The sequence below is a fragment of the Drosophila simulans genome, chromosome X (genome assembly GCF_016746395.2).
Source record: "Drosophila simulans strain w501 chromosome X, Prin_Dsim_3.1, whole genome shotgun sequence".
Taxonomy (NCBI): domain Eukaryota; kingdom Metazoa; phylum Arthropoda; class Insecta; order Diptera; family Drosophilidae; genus Drosophila; species Drosophila simulans.
This window is the reverse complement of record NC_052525.2, coordinates 11027743-11047183: the sequence shown is the minus strand read 5'-3', so window position 1 is coordinate 11047183 and position 19441 is coordinate 11027743. Positions and strand designations below refer to the sequence as shown.

Below are 19441 nucleotides of genomic sequence, written 5' to 3'. Positions count from 1 at the left end.
GGAGCCACAAAACGAACTTTGCTTTGTTGTTTTCTTAGTTTACGATTGTTTTTTACAATTCTCTGCAAGCGCTTTCTGTTGTTGTTGCGGCTTTAATGGCGGTAATGGTTGGTTTATGTGCCGGTCGGTCTTCAAGTCTCCGGTCTCCGGTCTTCGGTCTCCGGTCTACAGTTTACAGTCTACAGTCTTCGGTCCGCAGTCGTCACTCTTAACTCTTCAGTCAAGTCAGTGTGCCATGGCAAAAGATAACGCAGTTTGAAATACGGGGAGCGGGGTAAATTTAAAGCAAAAGCAGGTCAACACCACACACTGAGATATGCCCGTGTTGGCCTTGCCAAGAGATTTTTTTTTTTATTTCTTTCAAAGGGACTCCGTTTTTACAGCACCCCCATATGGTGTCCTCCAATTTGAGATATGTTTGTTTGATTAATTACAATCGAGTCAAACGCATATGAAATAAGCTTTCAGTCATCGTAATAATATTTTAAATCAACGATTTTCACAAACAAATAGTTGTGAAAAATAGATATATTAGTGCACACAGAGGTCATTGTCATGAAATTGGAAAATTGAAATGCGTTGAAGGGGGCGGAAAACCTTCACTTGGGCTCGCATATCGCGGCGAGGATTGGATTACCTTTCCACATATGGGCGACATATCGAAAAACTTTCCAACACAGTTCCATTTACTTGCCACAATTTCGTTGCCCGTTGTCTGTTCGTTGTTGTTGTTGTTGTTATTATTATTATTAGTATTACTCTCTTTTTATTTATGCGGTGACATTTCAGCGTGCGTGTGTGCGTTAATTTTTTTGCGGCACAACTCCATCATGTGGATGATCATGATCATGGCCACGATCACGATCATAATCGCAATCATGATCACTTCTAATGCTGTGCGCGAGCGGCGCGCGTTTTGCTAGCGTCTTTTGCCGCTGGGCTGTCGCCGGTATCAGGTGAAAGTTAAAAGAAAAGCAACAGAGAGAGAGAAAAAAAATAAATACAATTTCTTCTTTCAGTTTTCGCCTGCACTTTTCCAAGCGGCGATTACTTTCGGTGGCTCTACGGTCTCTTCGATCTCCACACCGCCGATCTTAGACCACCTCATCAAAGTTAATGTGACAGTTTTGGATGAGTGTGACAATGACGATAATGATGATGGTATGATGGCAATCATGATCTCCAGCCGGATGCAAAAAAGATGCCACAACATTGAGTGCCACCAACCTTGTGATTCGTTTCGTCGAAGTAGTAAATTTGTAGTCACAAAACTTAAAATACAAATAGTCTCATTTACTTAATAAATAAATCTACCAATTTATGTTAATAACAAAAATGTATTGTGGAACGTGGATTATCATTCGCCCAACTGCAGGCTTTACATAACTTTCTGATTTATAAACATTCTAGTTAGTTGTGATTTACTCTGGCCAGCCGCAGACAAGTGAGCTTTGACTTGGCCTAGTCTGCAATTCAGTGAGTACGAGTAAGTATCTGCTGAGCGATCCAATCGGTTTGGCTAAGATCTGATCTGGTTTTGCCTCGGTTTTGTCTCTTTGCCGCCCACTTTTGGACATGGCAACGAAATGAGGTATTGGCCACAACAACAAAAATAACATGCCTGCAAAGGTCGTTTCCAAGTCGCACAACAAACATTTCAGTTCAGTTCAGTTCAGTTCAGTTCTCTCCATATCGCTATATAGCCATATAGCCATATATCGCCTCTGCTCCGCAAGTTTTTGATATACAACAAAGTAAACCTGAAACTGGCTCGAAAAATAAAATACTTTTAAGAGTATTTGCTGAGTTGGCATTTATGTACATATGTGTATCTGTGTGTATCTATCTGCCAATGTTTTCCAAGAAGTTTTTGTATTTCAAGTTGAAATATTTGTCCGCTGATCGGCGAGCTTTATATAGATATGTATATATATATATATATATATATTTATATATACATTTGGGTACGTGTGTGCATGACTAACGGCAAAATGCGGCGCCAAATTGGAGTTGGAGACTTGGTCCCAAACAAAAAGTATCTTTGGCGTGTGTGTGTATCTCTGCTCTGTCTATCCATATTTGTATCTGTGGCATCTGCATCTGTATGCCGTCTATCTGTATCTGTATCTGTATCTGCTGCTCTGTTTGCTCACATATTTCGGCTGCCTTTCTGACAAATAAATGGAAACTCGTTCATAGTTCGCCTTAATTAGGTTCTCAAGCCAAGCTAAAAAACTTTTCCGACGATCTTCTATCTCCCAGATGAGCAAATTCCTTAAGGCACATAAATATGCTTTTTTTTATCAGTTTGTAAATAAATGCTATCAACAACAGCTTGAGGAATTTCAACAGATATTTATGAATTGCTCTTATCAGAATGTGTTTTTTCTCCCAGCTATCTTTACATTAAAATTTAAATCGATAAAAAAAAGTATATTTATATATATATTTTATTTTATATATTTATATTTTACCAGAAAGTGTAAAGCCTTAAAAATCTACCAAATTACATGAATCGATCAAAAATGGATTCCATTAAAAACTAATCACATTTTTTTATTTATTTTGTTGTAAGGGGAAAGAGTTCAATAAACTGTTCGAAAAAGTGAACGAAAATCTTGACATTGAACTTTTGTGAGTAATTTACCTCCGCAGCCCCCTTTACCTTCTAAAACACGCACATCTCTTGACAAATGTCTCACGCGCTCGACTAATAAACCTTTCCCAAAAATACAAAAAAAAAAAAAAAAAAATTGCTCCAACTGAAAACAGTTTTATTTTCTGTTGTCGGGCTTTTCGCAATTAGAGGTGCTTAACAATTGGAGAAGAGCTTCGCGACGAGTCGGTCTTTTTATTTATGTATTTTTGTTGTATATTTTTTTGTTTTTTTTTTTTTTTTTTGTGGGGTTTTGGGGCTATTCCGTTCTGCATGACTGGACAACAAGTCGATGGACTGACTGACTGACTTGACTTGCTGGGAATCAATCAGCGATGGGCAGACAATGTTAAGGTTAAAGAAATTATATTTGATGCCCTAAACTGATCGATCGATCGATCGATTCAAGCAACTAACTAACTATCATCATCTACCATCATCATCATCATCATTGTCATCATCCGCTCTTTCTCTTCAATCAATTACCGTTGAGTTTCTTTACAATTTCAACAAATCGAATCAAGATATAGGCAAAAGAGAAAGAACAACCTCGGTTGGGGAATTTTTCGTGTATCAAGGTTAACGAAGAAGCAATACACTACTATAGCTATTAGTGGACAAACAATTGGATATTTCATTTCCATACGAAATTACTCTTTTTTCAGTAATTTTTAATATTTTTTCAAAAATTTGAACACTATATATTTATAATTCTAAAAGAACCCTTCTTAATACCCTGCGAGCAAAACGAAAGATTTCAATTGTGCAATAAGTTCAAATAGAAGATAATTTACCGTTTTCCGTTTGCTTTCCACAGCATTTATTTATTTATTTGTAGAATTCTTTCCTATTCATTAACCAACTGGGACTCCATTCCGACCCTCTGCCATCTGTGTTGCCCACAATTTGTTTTACAAACACACGCATACATACATACACACTCAGGCTGCACACATTACGCTATATAGAGATATAGAGTCGTGTACTGCAAAAGTTCAAAGTGCTCTAAAGTGCTTTGACTTCCCACCGACCGACCAACCGACTCAACTCAACTCGATTCCGACTCCGACTTGGGACTTTCCTTTCCTTTCCCCTCTACTGGCCGCATCCAGAACTTGTTCATCATCTTTTCATGCTTTGGCGATCTCGCGCTGTCTCCGGATTTCCCCCCCATCCCGGCTGCCTTTTCATGGCATTTTCATCTCGAGGAGAGCAGCTGGCCTACAGGTTACAGGTACGAGGCACAAATTATGCAAGGCCCTTCACAGTTTGAAGTTTATAACCTGGAAAAGTGTGCTCCACGTGAATTGATGGTTGGGGAGGGGGGAAATACAGAGCGAAGAACTTGTCTTTGCGGGGAAAACGGAATAACGAACTCCGATCGAAATGATCGTTGATCTTGAGGCAAACTGACATCCCATTTGTGATTTGTGATTCGATGCCTGTTTACCTGCCCGCCATCACGATTAATTAGGCAATCTCGGCTTCGATCTGCAGTGATTGCTGCAGTTGATCATTTGCAAATTATGGGATAACTTGGCAGTGGATCCGCTTATCAAGATCAGGCACATACATAGCAAATAGTTATTAAACATACATATTCTAAATATCCGTTGAGAACCACTCGAAATTTGAGAACTTTTCCCACTTACACGAGCATTCCGTGGCCCATCAAATTGAATAGTTATCATAACAATAACAATTATCTTGGCATCTCTTACCTGCAAGTAAACAAAGAAATATACATTATTTTTAGAGCGAACAATGAAGGAAATCACCGAAAGATGAAGAAGCAATAACAATAATATTTATATAGTAAAAATGCCCCATCATACGTACATACATGCATATATGGGATGTGAGAAGTTCTCGCTGCTCCAAACAATAAAAATTTTAATTTATGCCAAAAGAAACAAACAAAACAAAACAAAATGATATGAAAAGAAATAGAATGAACATAGTGTAAAAAAAAATAACACTGGCCAGAAATATCCACACCCAAAGCTGCAAGTTCCTCCTTCGTACTAAATCTATAAATACGATTCTCTCCATGTGGTTACGATGTTATTATTATGATTTTTATTTTCGTTTGCCGAGTTATTTTTAAAAACGCCACAGGCAAATCAGAATAAAGCACATGAAGTTCGAGTTCGGGAGATATGAGATATATCTCATTCGATTGTTGGCTAGGTTGGTTTCCAAAGACATTGAACAAAAAAAAAAAAAAAAAAATATAGCAAGACGCCAGCCAAAAAACTGCACAAAAGTTCAAAAGTTCAAGGCTTGGCCGAAATGTGAGAAAAATCAATAAATCTCAATAATTAAAAACAAATTAACGTGGCCGAGTGTTAATTACCTTTTAAGGCAGGAAAAAAAAAACAACACAATAAAAATGAAATGAGGAAAAAACCTAAGCCCAACAAAAGAGGAGCCTACAAACAATGCCAGCGAAAAATGCGAAATTATTAAGCATTTTTCAAGTTATCCAATCACAAAGAGACCTTCAAGCTGGTTAGCTAAGGATAATAAATGTCATTTAATTAGTCAACATAGGCAGGTGGAGAGACGGGGGTGCGGAGAAAGGTAAACGGAAGGTCAAGCGGGGCTTTAAATGCAATCTTTAGTGATCTACTAAAAGTACTCTTTGGAATTTACAGAGACAAACATTGAGACAATCAAATTCGAAAGATGGTTTTTTGGAAACTATAGTTATATAGTTATAACTTTATATTCAAAGCTCTTTAAATGCCCATAAGCTGGCCTTGTTCTTTCCCAGTTTCCCGGTCCATTGAACTGCTGTTAATGGATCGCTTTAATTTGTTTTCTTATTTATTTTTTTTTCAGTTTTTAGGGAGAGGTTCAAAAAACCCTTTCAGCTCGAAAATCTTTGAAGCGTGCAAATTATGTAAAGAGGAGACTGCGGTGGAAGACGTGGCCATTTGTCAGATTTGTTTGGCTTGTGATTTAGCGGACAGACTTTTTGGGGGATCCATCAACATCATCTTCGCATCATCATGATCATGAGCATTTTTCGTGGTGCTTGCTAATTAGTCAAGTACTTTTTGGAGTTCGCAATTTTTTTCCAGAATTTTTTTTGCTTTTTCAAAGAACAATGGTTTGCGTACGAGATGGTTAACAGGAAGCCGAGAAAGAGACGGCACGATGCCATCTCCGATTCTCCGCTCTTCTTGCGCTTTGCTTGGTTGCATCTTCTTGCAGACTGACCAGTTTTCTTGGCAGTTCCATTCGCTGCATCTCTGTTGTTGTTGTTGTTGTTGTTGTTGTAGCTCTTGTTGTTGGTTTCAAGGCGAACACAAACGACCTTGACAGCATCTTCAGACCCCCGGCCCCCTCTCTACCCATCTCACTCTTTCATGATCGTTAAAGCCGCATTCCTTTGGTTTGTCCATTTGATTTGATTTGCCTTTTCCTGCATTCCTCGTTATGTTTTTTTATGATTTTTTTTTTGCATTTTATAATATTGTTTCGTATTTTACTTGCGGGTGCGGTTGGGTTGATCTCTCCTCCGCAATCCGTTCTTGACTCTATTCTCTTCTCTGGCGTTCTCTCATTTTTTTTCTGCAATTTGTATACTTGACATGCCAGGTCGTTTATAGTGCGGAACGTGCGTGAGTGAGTGTGATGCGGGGTGTCAGTGTGTGTGTGTGTGTGCTTTGAAAAGACTTTTTCGGTCTTTCATCGTTGGTTCTATGGGTAACTTGGGATTCAGTTAGCCAACCGATCTGAATTTTGGTATGCCCTTCTTATATGATGCAAGATAAAGATTTCTAGACTTTTAGGATGATTTTTCCTTATTTTCATGAAAGATAGCTATTAAACATGTTCTTGTGTATGCAATGCTCGATTAAAAAGGTTAAGAGAGTGTAGTAGGGCTCTTTTGACATCAAAATTATAGAGCATTAAGGTGTCGAATCATGTCAATTCCCCGCGCACATTTTGCCAGGTTTTCTTAGCAACAGTCAAGCAAATGTCGCCTTGAAGCCAATACCGAATGCCGCTTAACCCCTCCTCCACGCCCCCAACGCACGATCTATTGCAATTGCATATTGCACTCACTCAATTATAACAAATTGCAAAATAAGCCATAAGCCATTAATTGTCTCTGTTGGTGGGCAAATTTCATCGAGAATCGCGAATCGCGGAATCGAGGGAAAACGGGCAGTCGGCGCATTTCTTGAATAACAATTAAAGCAATTACATCGGTCAAGAGAGGAAAATGCAACCAGAAAAACTACGCAACAATTGCAAAATAATTCTCGATTAATTTAATATGAAAAAAAAAAAATAAAACAGAATTATAAAACAAAAAGCAAACGGGTAGCAAACAAACGAAAAAAAAACCAAGAGATATGTAACTAATTAAAAAGTGAAACACATTTCCACACATGTGGGCAATGTTGTTTTGTTTTCCTCTGTTTCGTAAGGGGTTAAGAGTGAATGAGTGTGCGAATTATCAATGAATGAATGTAGAGTTCATTTCAATGGGAGCGAAATAAATATATTGCCAGCCCAAGGAATTCGCACAAAGTGTGGCAATAAATAAGCAAATGTATATGCAATCTTGACAACAATGCTACAAAGTACGAAAGAATTCGAATCAGGGAATATTCAGTATTAGATAATCGAAACGCTAGGAAAAATTCTCAATTTGCGTTGGAAAAAAACGCCTGCCTCATTTATTAACCTCTCAACTAAATGAGTACTAGAAACGAAACCAAAAAATCCGTTTCGGATGTAAAGCAATTGCAGCAACGATTTCCCATAAAACCCCCGACAAAAACTCGAAATAAAAACCGTAAAAATTAAAATTTCAAATTTGTCAAGCCCCCGAAGCGGTACAAACAAAAAGAAAAAAAGAGTTGAAAAAGAAAAATATTGTTGCCATTTTCGGTGTGTGGCAACACACACAAGGCAAAAGGTGAGTGAAAGAAAGGGCGACAGAGACAGGGATAGAGATAGAGAGGGAGCAGGGTCAACATGGGTTAAAGCCTTCAACAAGAGACAACGGCAAAAGCAACAGCACCAAACCAATTTTGAAGTCCCAAAACGATGTCACGTTTTTTTTGCCAACAATTTTGTTTTTGTGTATTGTTGTTAAGCGAAAAATTAACATAAACATACGAAAATTATGGCAAAGAAGAAATGGAGTTTGCTTCAGTTAGTTCATCTAACTAACATCTAACTTACCCTGAAAAATACAACAAATGTATGTACATAGTATGTGCCATTAAATGAATTTAAATATTTCGAATAATTTTATTGATTGGGCATGGAAATACCCTATTAAAGGGTATATAAACAAGTCGTAAGAACGTAGCATAAAATGGGCAACAAAAGGGGTGGGTGGGTGACAGGGAAAAGTTGGTGGCCAACGAAAAAGAAGAAAAGGCGCAAAGGTAATAAGAAGTTTATTTACCTCTTTTTTTTTTTTTGATTTAGCAACAAGCAAATATAAAAACAAATGTTCATCTGCTTCTTCATACGGATTTTCTAACTTCTGGTTTTTTGAAGTGCACTTTTTCGTGGGTTTTTTTTCTCTTCGACAATTGTTCACGCAAATCACGTAAACTGTTTTCATTGCTTGGTTGAAAATGTTGCGCATACGCCGCGTTGACCAAATGTTGTCCAAAAGTTGCTGCCCTGTTGCTTCGGCAATTAGACAATTTCATTTGCTGTTGTAGTTGTTGTTGCCGCTGTTAGCGGCTTCTGATGCAACGGTAAATTGGCTTTGCCAGCTTTTTTCTTCTTTTTTTTTATTATTTTGTTTTGTTGTACTTTTTTCGAGCGTGAAGTGCGGAAATTTCGTCGCAAGATTGCACCGTTAGCATTTAAAAATTAGTCATCGTTTTTCGTGGTCGGCTGTTTGGGTAGGGCAGCTTAAATTGTCTTTTTACAAATTAATTGTTGATAAGAATTTTGCGCACGACAGCTGTTCATTAGAACTTTAAGTGCTTACTGTTTTGCAATAACACTAGTACATTTGTTCAGAAACTATTTACGTCAACTAATTAACAATCGATATAATCGATATTCCATTGAAATAATATCTTTGCGATAACATTTCGTGTGGTTCTCACGAATACTGGTTATAAATTATATTAAATTCTTGGCTTATCCCTTATAAACAAACTAGCCCTTCTATTTTCACGTGGCACTGCAAAAACAAAAAGCCGAGCCAAAAGTTAAGTGCATAGCAGTTTTGGAGTGATAGTTTACGTATTATTATCGGCCAGAGTTTTTATCGCTCGAGCGATAAGCAGACTAATTGACCTGACCATCGATTAGATATCGGATGGGTACAGTTTTGAGGGCTAAAAAGTGAAAATGTGGAAAACGCAGAGAAAAATCGAATCCAAAGTGAATGCCAAAACTAAGGTTACAACTTGACCATAAACTTGGCTTTTTGCTGGCTTCCAATTCTGTTTCAGATTTGATTTGTACTTTTTTCTCTGCTTTGGGGAACGAGGTTTGGTTTTCCATTTCCATTTCTCTTGATTTATTTTTATTCTTTTTCCCTTTTTCACGGCTTGGCCCAATGCCATTTTGGCATTGCACTTGTGTGCCGGGACTTTTTTCATTTTCTTTTATTTTGCTTGGTTAGGTTAGTCACTCGAATGCATTTCTCAGCTTCCCATTATTTGTTTCCAGTTATAATTAATTCAGCGGAAATGTTTCAATCCCCCCGCCGCCATCGTGTGCATTTTGTTAGCTTTAAATTAAAAGCCCGCCTCATTGTCACCTTTGTGCCTGGCCAATTTTGGAATTGAACTCTATGTAGTTGGAATATATGTATTACATTACATATATCGGTCGGTCGCTCTTTCTATTCGATTACTTTACAATTGTGTGCGTGTGTGTGTGTGCGGCTCATTAATTTCAGTGTCAGTTGATTGATCGATTAATCGCTTGATTAGCTTCGTAGTTTTTCCTCGATCAAGCCAATGTCAACTTGCCAGTTTCATTATCAACGCCCGTCCTGTTTCAACTACCAGCGCCTCTTATCAACTTAAATGAAATGAACTGAACTGAACTGATCTGGACTATATACGAAAACAGGGAGATATAGTAGAGCCCTTAAGCTCCATACCGTGCCATCCCGATCAAAGTCCCCTCGTCGTCATATGGAAATTTGTTTTCTCATGCGCAACACAACTTTGTTGTCGGCGATTGAATAACACCGCACGAAACAACTAACTTGCATCATTCGCTGTGCAGTCAGCAGCAAACCGAACTAGTTCTCTAAAATAAAAAAGAAGTGCTTGGAAAAGTGGAAATCTTTCAGCAAAAGCTTACAACGTGCTGGATGAACTATGGACAATGTATACCACCAAGCTAATATTGCTTAAAACGAAACCCCAGCGATCCATCCAATCATTTGTACCCATGTGTGAGTCAGTTCCATTTGAGGGACAAAGGAGTACGTCCCAAGCTGCCTTCACTTTTGAACTTTTCAAAACGAATCCACCAGTGCCAACTTTTGTTCCTTTCTCGACATCCCCCGCAGTAAAAAAAAAAAAAAAAATTAAAAAATCAAGCCAAAAAATGACTCCTTTTGTTGCCCATGGCCATGTCAATGTCAACAGGCCACGGCTTTTTATTTTGACTTTTGTATTTGGCATGGCACAAGAAAGAAAAATGTATAAAAAATAATATAGCAGAGACAAGAACAAAATTGTTGGTTCACCCCCCCAATGAAATGCGTCATTGAGCCGAAGAATTTGGAATTGTGAGCCATGGAAACGCGAGAAGGCGAAGGTTGGGCGGCAGGAAAATGGGAAAGCACACGGGCTTTGTATGGTGGAAATGCGACTCAAGTGCAGGGCAACCAAATATACACAAATACTCATATAGATACAAAGAAATGTAGAGCAGAAATATAAGCTGACCGGCTACACAGAGAAATATTTCGCAGTGGGTTTGCAAGGCAAGTCTTTGGATATTTATCTATATAATTTACTTATGTAGATATTTGAAGGTCTGCAGCGTTTCTCACTGTGCATTCAGCGAATAAATTATTCGAAAAATGTCTCGCGTTGCGGAGTCGCATTTTATTACCTTATCATTCTCACCGAGAACAGAGACAAAGGCAAGCGATGATAAAACGCGTCGCAAAAGGGGGCAGATAGTCTGGGGAGGGGGTGTTGGATACCACCCACTCACCACCCAAAAACCACCCAGCCAAGGTATGTGGTTTGTGTGCCTAGATAAATTTCCACTGGTCTGTATGTACAAGTATTACGAAAAAAAAACATAGGTGCTGTAATCACGAGACTTGAAGACCAACGCTTTTGCAATACCAACTTGATGCAATGTTTATGTGAATAAAAAATAATACAAAAATCTGCAAGAACCGCCGCTTCATTTTTGGGGGAGGGGGTGCCGTTCCCCTGTCAAGGTCACTGCACATTGATTTCAAACTCGTTGGCTTTGCACGGCCTTCGCTGAAGTCAACTAAGCACAAAAAGGCAGTTAAAAACATATATAAAATACGTTAAAAACGGAGGGGGGTAACAAAGAATTCATAACTAAAAGGTTAAAGGCCAGCTAACAGCGCGTCAAGCGGAAATGGAAAAAACACAAAAAAAAAAATGGCCTAAAAATTGCTCAATAACAAAGCAACTGAAGCCGAAAAACCAAGCAACACAAAATATATGAACAAAAGACAATAATAATAATAATAACAAGCTGTGTGCGCAAAAAGCCAAACTAAATCATTAGGCTAAAAGGAAGTTGTCAAGTTGTCCTTGACATTCTATGTGGTATTTCCAGAACTTGACCAAATTGCATTTCCTAAGTTTATGGCTTTTGTGGCTTACCATTTGGGATGCAACAATCAATACTGCCAACCCCGCTCTATTGATCACCCTTCTGTTTACCTTTTGCCAAATTGTCGCATGCCATTTGGGCATAGTTCACATTGAGCTGTCACCATGACTTAGTCACCCTGTCAATGACCCTGCCCCCGCAGCCACACCCCCTTGGCAACCATCCCCCTGGCCCATACCCATACCATACCCATCCCCGTCGAAATGACAGCCAAAAACCTCATTAAATGCAGCTGCAGCTTTATCAACAAAAGGAATAGGGCCAGGGGCGTTGGGCGGGAATGTGGCAGGAGGGGGGTTTTATGGCAGCAATTAAAGTTCAATGCAGCGGGCAAGTGGAGGAGGAAGGCAAACACATGCCACATGGAGTGGCAAATGGAAACGAAACTGTTCGCACACAAAAGGGATAATATATCGTATGTACGATAATTTTCTAATGTTGAAGCTCTATATTTTGATTTAGTTTTTTGCATTAGTATCTGCATTAAAAATATAAACTTGGTTTGCTTTTTTTTCAGTGCATTTGTAGTAGCCAAAAAGATCCGAAAAACAAATATTAAACGAGTGGTGGTGTGGGGGCGTAGGTGGTTTACCATTTCCACATGCCAAGGGTTGCAATCCATGCCCATTTATTTAATGTCAATGTCCAGGGTTGTCGACAGCACGATTTATTTTTGGAAGTACTTTCTAGTGGCTAACATTTCACTTTGGACGAGAACATGAACATCTCCTCTAATTTTATGTTTTGCCATCCATTTTATTGTCCTTTCGGTTTTAGTTGTTCGTTCGTTTGTTTTTGGGGTAGGGTTTTTGAACATACCCCCCACCCCCCTCCTCCTCCTCCAACACCCACCGGATTTTCCATACAGTGTTGACAACAACTAGGAAATGTTTACAGAGACACATATTTTCTTGCATTTCTTTTGATAAGCAGCTTTTGTTTCTCTGATATCTGGCTCTCACGTTTTTGCTGCCGCATTTTACCCCTATTTTCACTGTGCCACAGTGAACGCACCACAGAGTGAACACAAATACGTTGTGCAATGGTAGGAATGTGTGTTACAAGGACGACCTTAAGCTACATTGCAGGGTAGAGAAAATGTATGGAAACTCCTTTATGGAACGGTTCACTTTATTGAACGTGCCCTGTAACAGCGGAAATTATGTTGATTGCACTTTCCTCAAGCTTAGCTTGCGATTATTTTTGTCTCTTTCTACATATCTAGCTCCGGCTCTTCGGCGTCTTCGCTCCCCTCAGCTCGCTTGCCTTTTTATTATCTTCAGTCTTCTGTCTTCGGTCTTCTGTCTTCAATTGTTTTTCTTCGGAGTTGTCAACGCGGTAATTATCTAAAGAAAACACAAACTTTTCTTGTTTTCGAACGCAAAAGTGTTGTGATGCTTTCGCTTCCTGATGCGGGTGCGTTTTATTATAAAATAATTATACCAGTTTACAAGCACCACCATTTGTTGTTTATTCACATGCATAACAAATGAATGAATGTTAGCCGCCACACCATTGAAAGTTTGTCTGTTTTTGGTCTGAAGAGTTCGCTTGCTTTTCATCGCATGTCGCGATGGGGTTTTCCATGTCCCGCCGACATTTTCCAGAACTGAAATTTCCATCATTCCCCAATATAGAATCGCCGTCAAGGTCGCATTCCCAGTAAACTACCCCAACATTTTCATATCGACTGTTGACTGCTGACTGACACAAGCCCCCCCCCCCCCCTTTCAAGAAGAAGAAGCAGTTGGGGCATATTGAAAAACTCAATTAAAATGAACTCATCATCGACAGTTCTTCTTCCATTTCGCAGGCCATAAAAGCGATAATCAAATGTGTATCAATGCGAGGCAATAAATTATTGGCAGCGTGGGCGTCTCGACTTGGTTTCGCTTAATTAGCCAAAATGGCAATTTGAAAAATTAATTTGCAAATAAACAAAAAGGCGATTCGAAACGGAGCAACGGCCCCAATGGGTTAATGTGGGTGGGCAACATTGGGCAGTTAAAGTTGAATTTTAATGCGTACGCTTGAGCAGATAAACAAATGCATTAAAACAAACCACCGAATGCAGATAAACAAATAAGAATTGGAACAAACACACGTTGTTTTTTCATTTAAATAGCCAAAGAGATGCTAAAAGTTAATAATAAGTTTTATTATCACTGCAATATTTAGCAAAGCCACTTCAAATTTCCGCCCCTTGTAGGGAAGTCTTTCCTCCAACTACCCCTATATCTTATTCCGAGTCTCGAGTCTTGTTGACTTTGTCAATGGGTCCTCCAGCCATTTAAGGACACCAAGATGTGCGATTGGCACATCCCAACCTGGGCACACGACCCCATAACATCTGATCGATATTTATGACCCCATACCACCCCCCTCGCACCACTTAATGCTGCGTCTAAGATTACCAGAAAACTTTGACTGGAGAATAAATGATGTTCGTGTGCTGGCGAAGAGGGTGGCTATAATAGGCTTTTATGTTATTTTCCCAAGGGCTGAGCCTCGCCCACGCACAAATTTGTTTGTGAGTCCAGAGAAAACGGAGCCCAAAAGTCATCATCTATCAGCTGTTTGCCTATGTATGTATGTATTTGCTATTGTGTGGGCGGCCAGCTCCACCACCTTTCCATTATCCCGGGCTTTTCCTCGCTTTGGTTGGGATTCTGGGGGTTGATTTTCCCGTGACGTCAGTCACACTCAATGAGGTTATGTTAGGTCCAAAAAAAAGGGCCAAAAGCATTGGGGAAAATTCGCTTTTAAGTGGGTAAGTCTGGCTGCGCAACATTTGACACTCGGTGAAATTTTATGCATTACACTATATTATATTTTTTATATTATATTTGTCATGAGATTTAACAAAAAGTATGGAGTTCAGGTAAATAGAGACATTAAAGAATTTGCTTAGGGAATACAATATTTAATATGCGTCGCCTAGGCAAATATACCTGCATACAATTTTCAGACATGTGAATAATAAATGGACAAATATACACCTATCCCAAGCTCAATCCAAATAAATAAATAAATAAAGGCCTCCCAAAGGTGTGACTTTCCTCGTGTGCGAGCTTCAATTGAATTGTAATTATTGTTATTTATTATTGATTCGCATTCTCTGCCAAAAACCATATACATATATATTATATATGTTCATATGTACACACATTATAAGTTTGCACAAAAAATTGAATAAAATTTCCATTATGCAAGCGTTCGACTGCCCACAAAATGTGCGTCCTAATTTCCAATTGAAAGGCCAAAAACTCCGGGCTACGAACAAAAACTGGACAATGTGCCAATGCTGAAGTCAAGTGGGCTTTGTGAAGTCTTGTGGCAGCCACAACAGTCCAACAACCAAATGGCCAAACAGGCAAACACGGCCAAAGACAACTGAAAAAGCAGCTAGCAAATCTGAAACTCCGGTGTCCACAACTTCATTTGTCTCGCTGTCAATTTGTATTTCTTTTTCTTCAATTTTTTTCTTTTTTTACCATATAAATTGGGCCATAAGCCAGCAGCAGCAGCAGCATAAAGTTGGTTTTTTATTTTTATTTTTCCATATATCATCATCCCATCCATCCAAGTCGAATTATGCACAGCTCAAAAAGTTATAAGAAACATTGTGTATGTGCGTCGCCCAATTGGCCAACATTTTTTGGCATTCCGGCTTGCAGAAATCAGGAATCCCCCCGCGATACACCAAACCCCCCTCCACAATCCACCATTATTTGCCATTCGCATTGATTGACGGCTTGCAATTGTCAAATGTTTCCATTTTGGCAGTTTTCCTATATTCCACTGGTCGGTCATTAGGGTTAAACATTGTGACATAGGTGGGTTAATTTAAATAAATTGCATTTGTTGCGCGATTAGCAACTTCATTTCAATTTGTATGTAACACACTTTCTGTGCTTAATTATATTATATTATATTATATTATATTATATTAAATTAAATTAAATTATTAAATAGTAAATCTGTCACAACAAAAGTTAGAGCTTAACTTGTACCGTTCTCTCTACAGTTGCAACACTTTTAGCCAAATCCCAATTCTGCGGAAGATTTTAATGATATTTATGGCACTGCAAACGAGCGATAAAAAAAAGAGTTCCCCTCCATTAAATCACCTTCCTCACCTCGTTTTCCTTATCTCTTTGCGACTGATAAAAAACTAAAGCCTTTTTTTGTAGCCAAAAGAACGCATTTCTTCGGCGAAACGTTTAAAAATAATGCGTTGATAAAGCCGACCCAAAAAAAAAACAAAAAAAAAATATTAAGTATAAGGTATAAAGTACATAAAAATGAATTTAACAAAGTGAAGACAAAACGTGAAACGAAAGCAAACGCAGCAGCAACAAGTTGGTATTGAGCGACGGAACCAGAGAATCATGAGAAACCAAAACGGAATGGCCAACAAAAGAAAAGGTGAAAAAAGAGCGCTATTGCCAAGGAAAAATAAAACCCGTCTGAAACAGAACATTTACTTCTGCTAAATAAGGCAATTTTGGCAAACGGAATTCCAAGGGAGTTGCATTTTAATATATGTATGTACCCAAATAAAATGAATATAAATTACGGGCCAAAGAACTTAAAACTTGAATCGAGAAAACAACGAAATGATGAGTGTAAAGATACAAGCCAAATGGTATTAAATAAATAAAACATTATTATAAAAGCACATTAGCAAAATCAAATCGGTTATAAAATAGAGAAATTTGAAGACTTCAAAGTGATCAGCAAAACAACAAATAGCAAAGCATAACATTTTACGAGAAAGTTGAATTTATTATAACAAATTTGAATCCATTAAATTTTGGCAAACAACAAAATTAGAAAATTACAGTTAATTGTTGCGATCGCATTTCACATTAATGCGATATGTACGCCTCTAAAAATGTATGTATTTTCGAAGCCACTTTTGTCAAATATTTCCCACATCACATACATACACGGTGGTTTACACTGCGCTTTTGTTTTTACAACAAACACCTCGGACAAACGGCTCACTGATAAGAATTACGATTTGAGAACCACCATCGATCGATGTGACAGAAAAATTGTATTTCATACGCCTGACTGCTTACGAAACTCAAACACGTCGATTGAGATTTACGTTTTATTATTAATTTTCGTTTCGTTTTCTTCTTTTTTTTTTTGTAATTTTTTTTTTTGGCTGATAACACAATGCTTATCAAAGAATGGGGGGAATATGATGATAGATTGGGCACCGGGCAGCACGAAACCACAAAACGCTCGAAAGCAAACGACCTTCGTGTGGTGAAAAGGGGGTGTGGGTGTTGTGGGTGGCGGAGTCTGAAGAACTTTGAAGAAACGATGAAATGCAAAACTAATGAGGCAAAAAAACACGGCACAATGCGAAAAAAATACAAACATACATATATATAATGAAAAAGGGTACAAAATGCAAATCTAGCTGAAAATAAAGATAGTCAAAGGGCATTCGAGACAAGGAGAGCAATGCTTGGCAGAAAGAGATAGGGCTGTCCCAACCATATGGTGTGAGAGAGAGAGGGCCTAGAGAGGGACGTAGAAAGAGACGACGGTGCATGAGGGTCAGTTCGCCAGCAAACGGTAACAGCTGCTCTTTGGAGAAGTGAGAAAAAAGGGAGAAAATGCAGGGAGCAGAATGAGGAAGATGAATGGAGAGGGAGGTAGATGCGGAAGAGGGAAGCAGGCAAAGAAACTGAAGAAGAGGAAGAAGCAGAACGAGGTGCACAGTGGTCGTTGCACAAATCTAAAATTCCACATAATTAACTGGAGGGCAGAACCCTTGAAACGAAATCAGGTAAGTAAATGAAACTGAATCTCTTGATACACACACAGTGCATAAGGACAATCGCGAAACTGACCATATTGTGTACCAATTAAATGGAAAACTAAAATACGTAACAAGCAAATTCTTTTTTAAAAGTTCAAATTTTTTAAATCCCAATTCATTAATTTCGGGTACAGAGCTATTTCCAAAACCAATTCGTACTGAATAGATACGTATTTGTTTACGAATCTTTCGATTTTCATAACAAAACCACTGTGCCGTTATCCACACAAAACTCTCTTTTTGTCTCCCGTTCACATGTCAATGTGTGTGTGTTGAGTAGAAGCTCACACACACAGGCGAGTCGCAAGAAAGAAGAAAAAAGTAAATAAAACAAGTTTTGAGACGCAGAAGTTTTTCAGAAAAATAAAACAGACTCGCCACTGACTGACTTTCTTTAACATTTTTAGCTTTGTTTCGGTGGTTTTTGGGATTCCGCTTTTATTTTTTATTGTATTTGACAGCTGCTTTCGCAAAAAAAGGAAAACAAATCTATTAAACGATGATAAATTCACTGATTTTAGGTGTGATTTTGTAGCAGTTACCTTCAATTGTGATCGCAAAATAAGTTTAGGTTGTAAATACTTAGAAGATAATTTTCAATATGGTTATTTTTGGCATAACTATGCATAGAGACATGCATATTTATCTTGGATTACTTTTGAAAATAATATGACACGAAAAGAAAAAGATCGAGCTTAGAAAAACAAATAAGGCGATCAACAAAAACACATATGTATAGATTAATGGTGTTTAAGTACCTAAAACAAGTAAGAAAAATTCCTAGTTTAGAATTTTCTTTAAAATTGGATTGTTGTTAGGTTCTGACCAGAATTCCCCAAAAGAGTTAAATATCTATATGCTTTCCTTTCTACCTGATTTTTTTTTGCAGTGTGGAGATGCGAGAAACTTGTTTTTGTGCTTCTTATTTTCGGTTGGATTTTTGGCAAGGGAAAAGGAGAATAATAGTGCGAAACTCAAAACAGAAAACTGAAAACTAAAAACTCACCTGGCAAACGGCGTCTGTTCCACTTCGTAGATCTCGTTGATGTCGGGACACGAGACGAGGAGTCCCTTCAGCCGATCGGCGTCCACATCCAAAAGTCCGTCGCCAATGGGAAAAATTCCCTTTTCGGTGAACATTTTGTGTGTGTGTGTGTGTGGGGGGGATTGTGGTGTTTGTGTGTGTGTAGTGTGTTTGAAGATCGAATCTTCTTTCGATTTTTGGCTGTATTTAATCCTTCGTTTGATTGGCTTTTATTTTTTTAGTGGTAACTTGTTATTTCTTTGAGGGTCGAACTATTTCAAATCTCAACTGCACAGAACCAAAAAAAATTGTAGTTTAGTGATAAAAACACACGCTTCAAAATAATTCAGCGGTATACGTTGCGCGCGGGAGAGCGACAGAGAGGGAGAAGGCGACAAGATTCCAGTACAAGACAAAAACAGCAAAAACAAAAAAAAAATCACACAAATGAATTAAAAGAAGCAAAAACTATGCAACTGCAACATACACACAGACACGCGCGCCAAGAGAGGCCCGAAAAAATGCCCGCGTGTGTATGTATGTGTGATGCTGTTGCTGCTGCTGCTGCTGGTTATGTTTTTGTTTTTGTTATTTTCGGTATTTCGCCAGTTAAGTACCGTTCTCTCCGAAGAACTCCTCCTCAGCTTCTCTTCTTCTTCTTCCTCCGCTTGCTCGTTTCAGAAAGGGTTTTATACGAAAAAACGGCTCGCAGATTTTGGCCAGGCTTTATTCTTTTTTTTTGTGTTTCGCTTTGCGGAGGCACGGAGGTACAAGAAACTCGCAGCGGAGCAGCGCGCACGAACCGTTCGTTGGCGGATTGAAATTTCAATTACTCGCGTTCGCGTAAAGTGAACGCACACCACGAAAATAACTTTGCTGCTGAGGCCTGGTATTTCTTGCCAGTGCCTCTGGTCACTCTGTTGTCCCGCGCTTAACGCTAGGCACTGCGAAAAATACCAGAAAATACCGAAAGTCTGTTAACAGCATTAGGTTATGTTAGCTGAGAAAAGGCAGAAATAGGAAAATTTAAATTGCCCCATTTCGTTTCAGTTTTAACTAACTATTGTAAAAC

At 38.5% G+C, this 19441-nt stretch overlaps 1 protein-coding gene across 3 annotated transcripts in view; it reads right to left on the bottom strand.

The window, feature by feature from the left end:
• Positions 1 to 19293, bottom strand: part of LOC27206814 (death-associated protein kinase related) — a 53846-nt gene extending 34553 nt beyond the window's left edge. Inside the window, exons 1-2 of one of the 3 annotated variants that reach the window (XM_039297244.2) lie at positions 19173 to 19293; positions 18352 to 18657 (exon numbers count right to left, since the gene is read on the bottom strand). In XM_039297244.2, coding sequence (XP_039153178.1) covers positions 18352 to 18485 — 134 coding nt within the window. In that variant the 5' untranslated portion in view covers positions 18486 to 18657; positions 19173 to 19293. Of the gene's footprint in view, positions 1 to 18351; positions 18673 to 18986 lie in introns of those variants that run through there. The other 2 variants (XM_039297243.2, XM_016182612.3) reach the window with 2 other exon arrangements.
• Between the last annotated feature and the right edge of the window lie 148 nt (positions 19294 to 19441).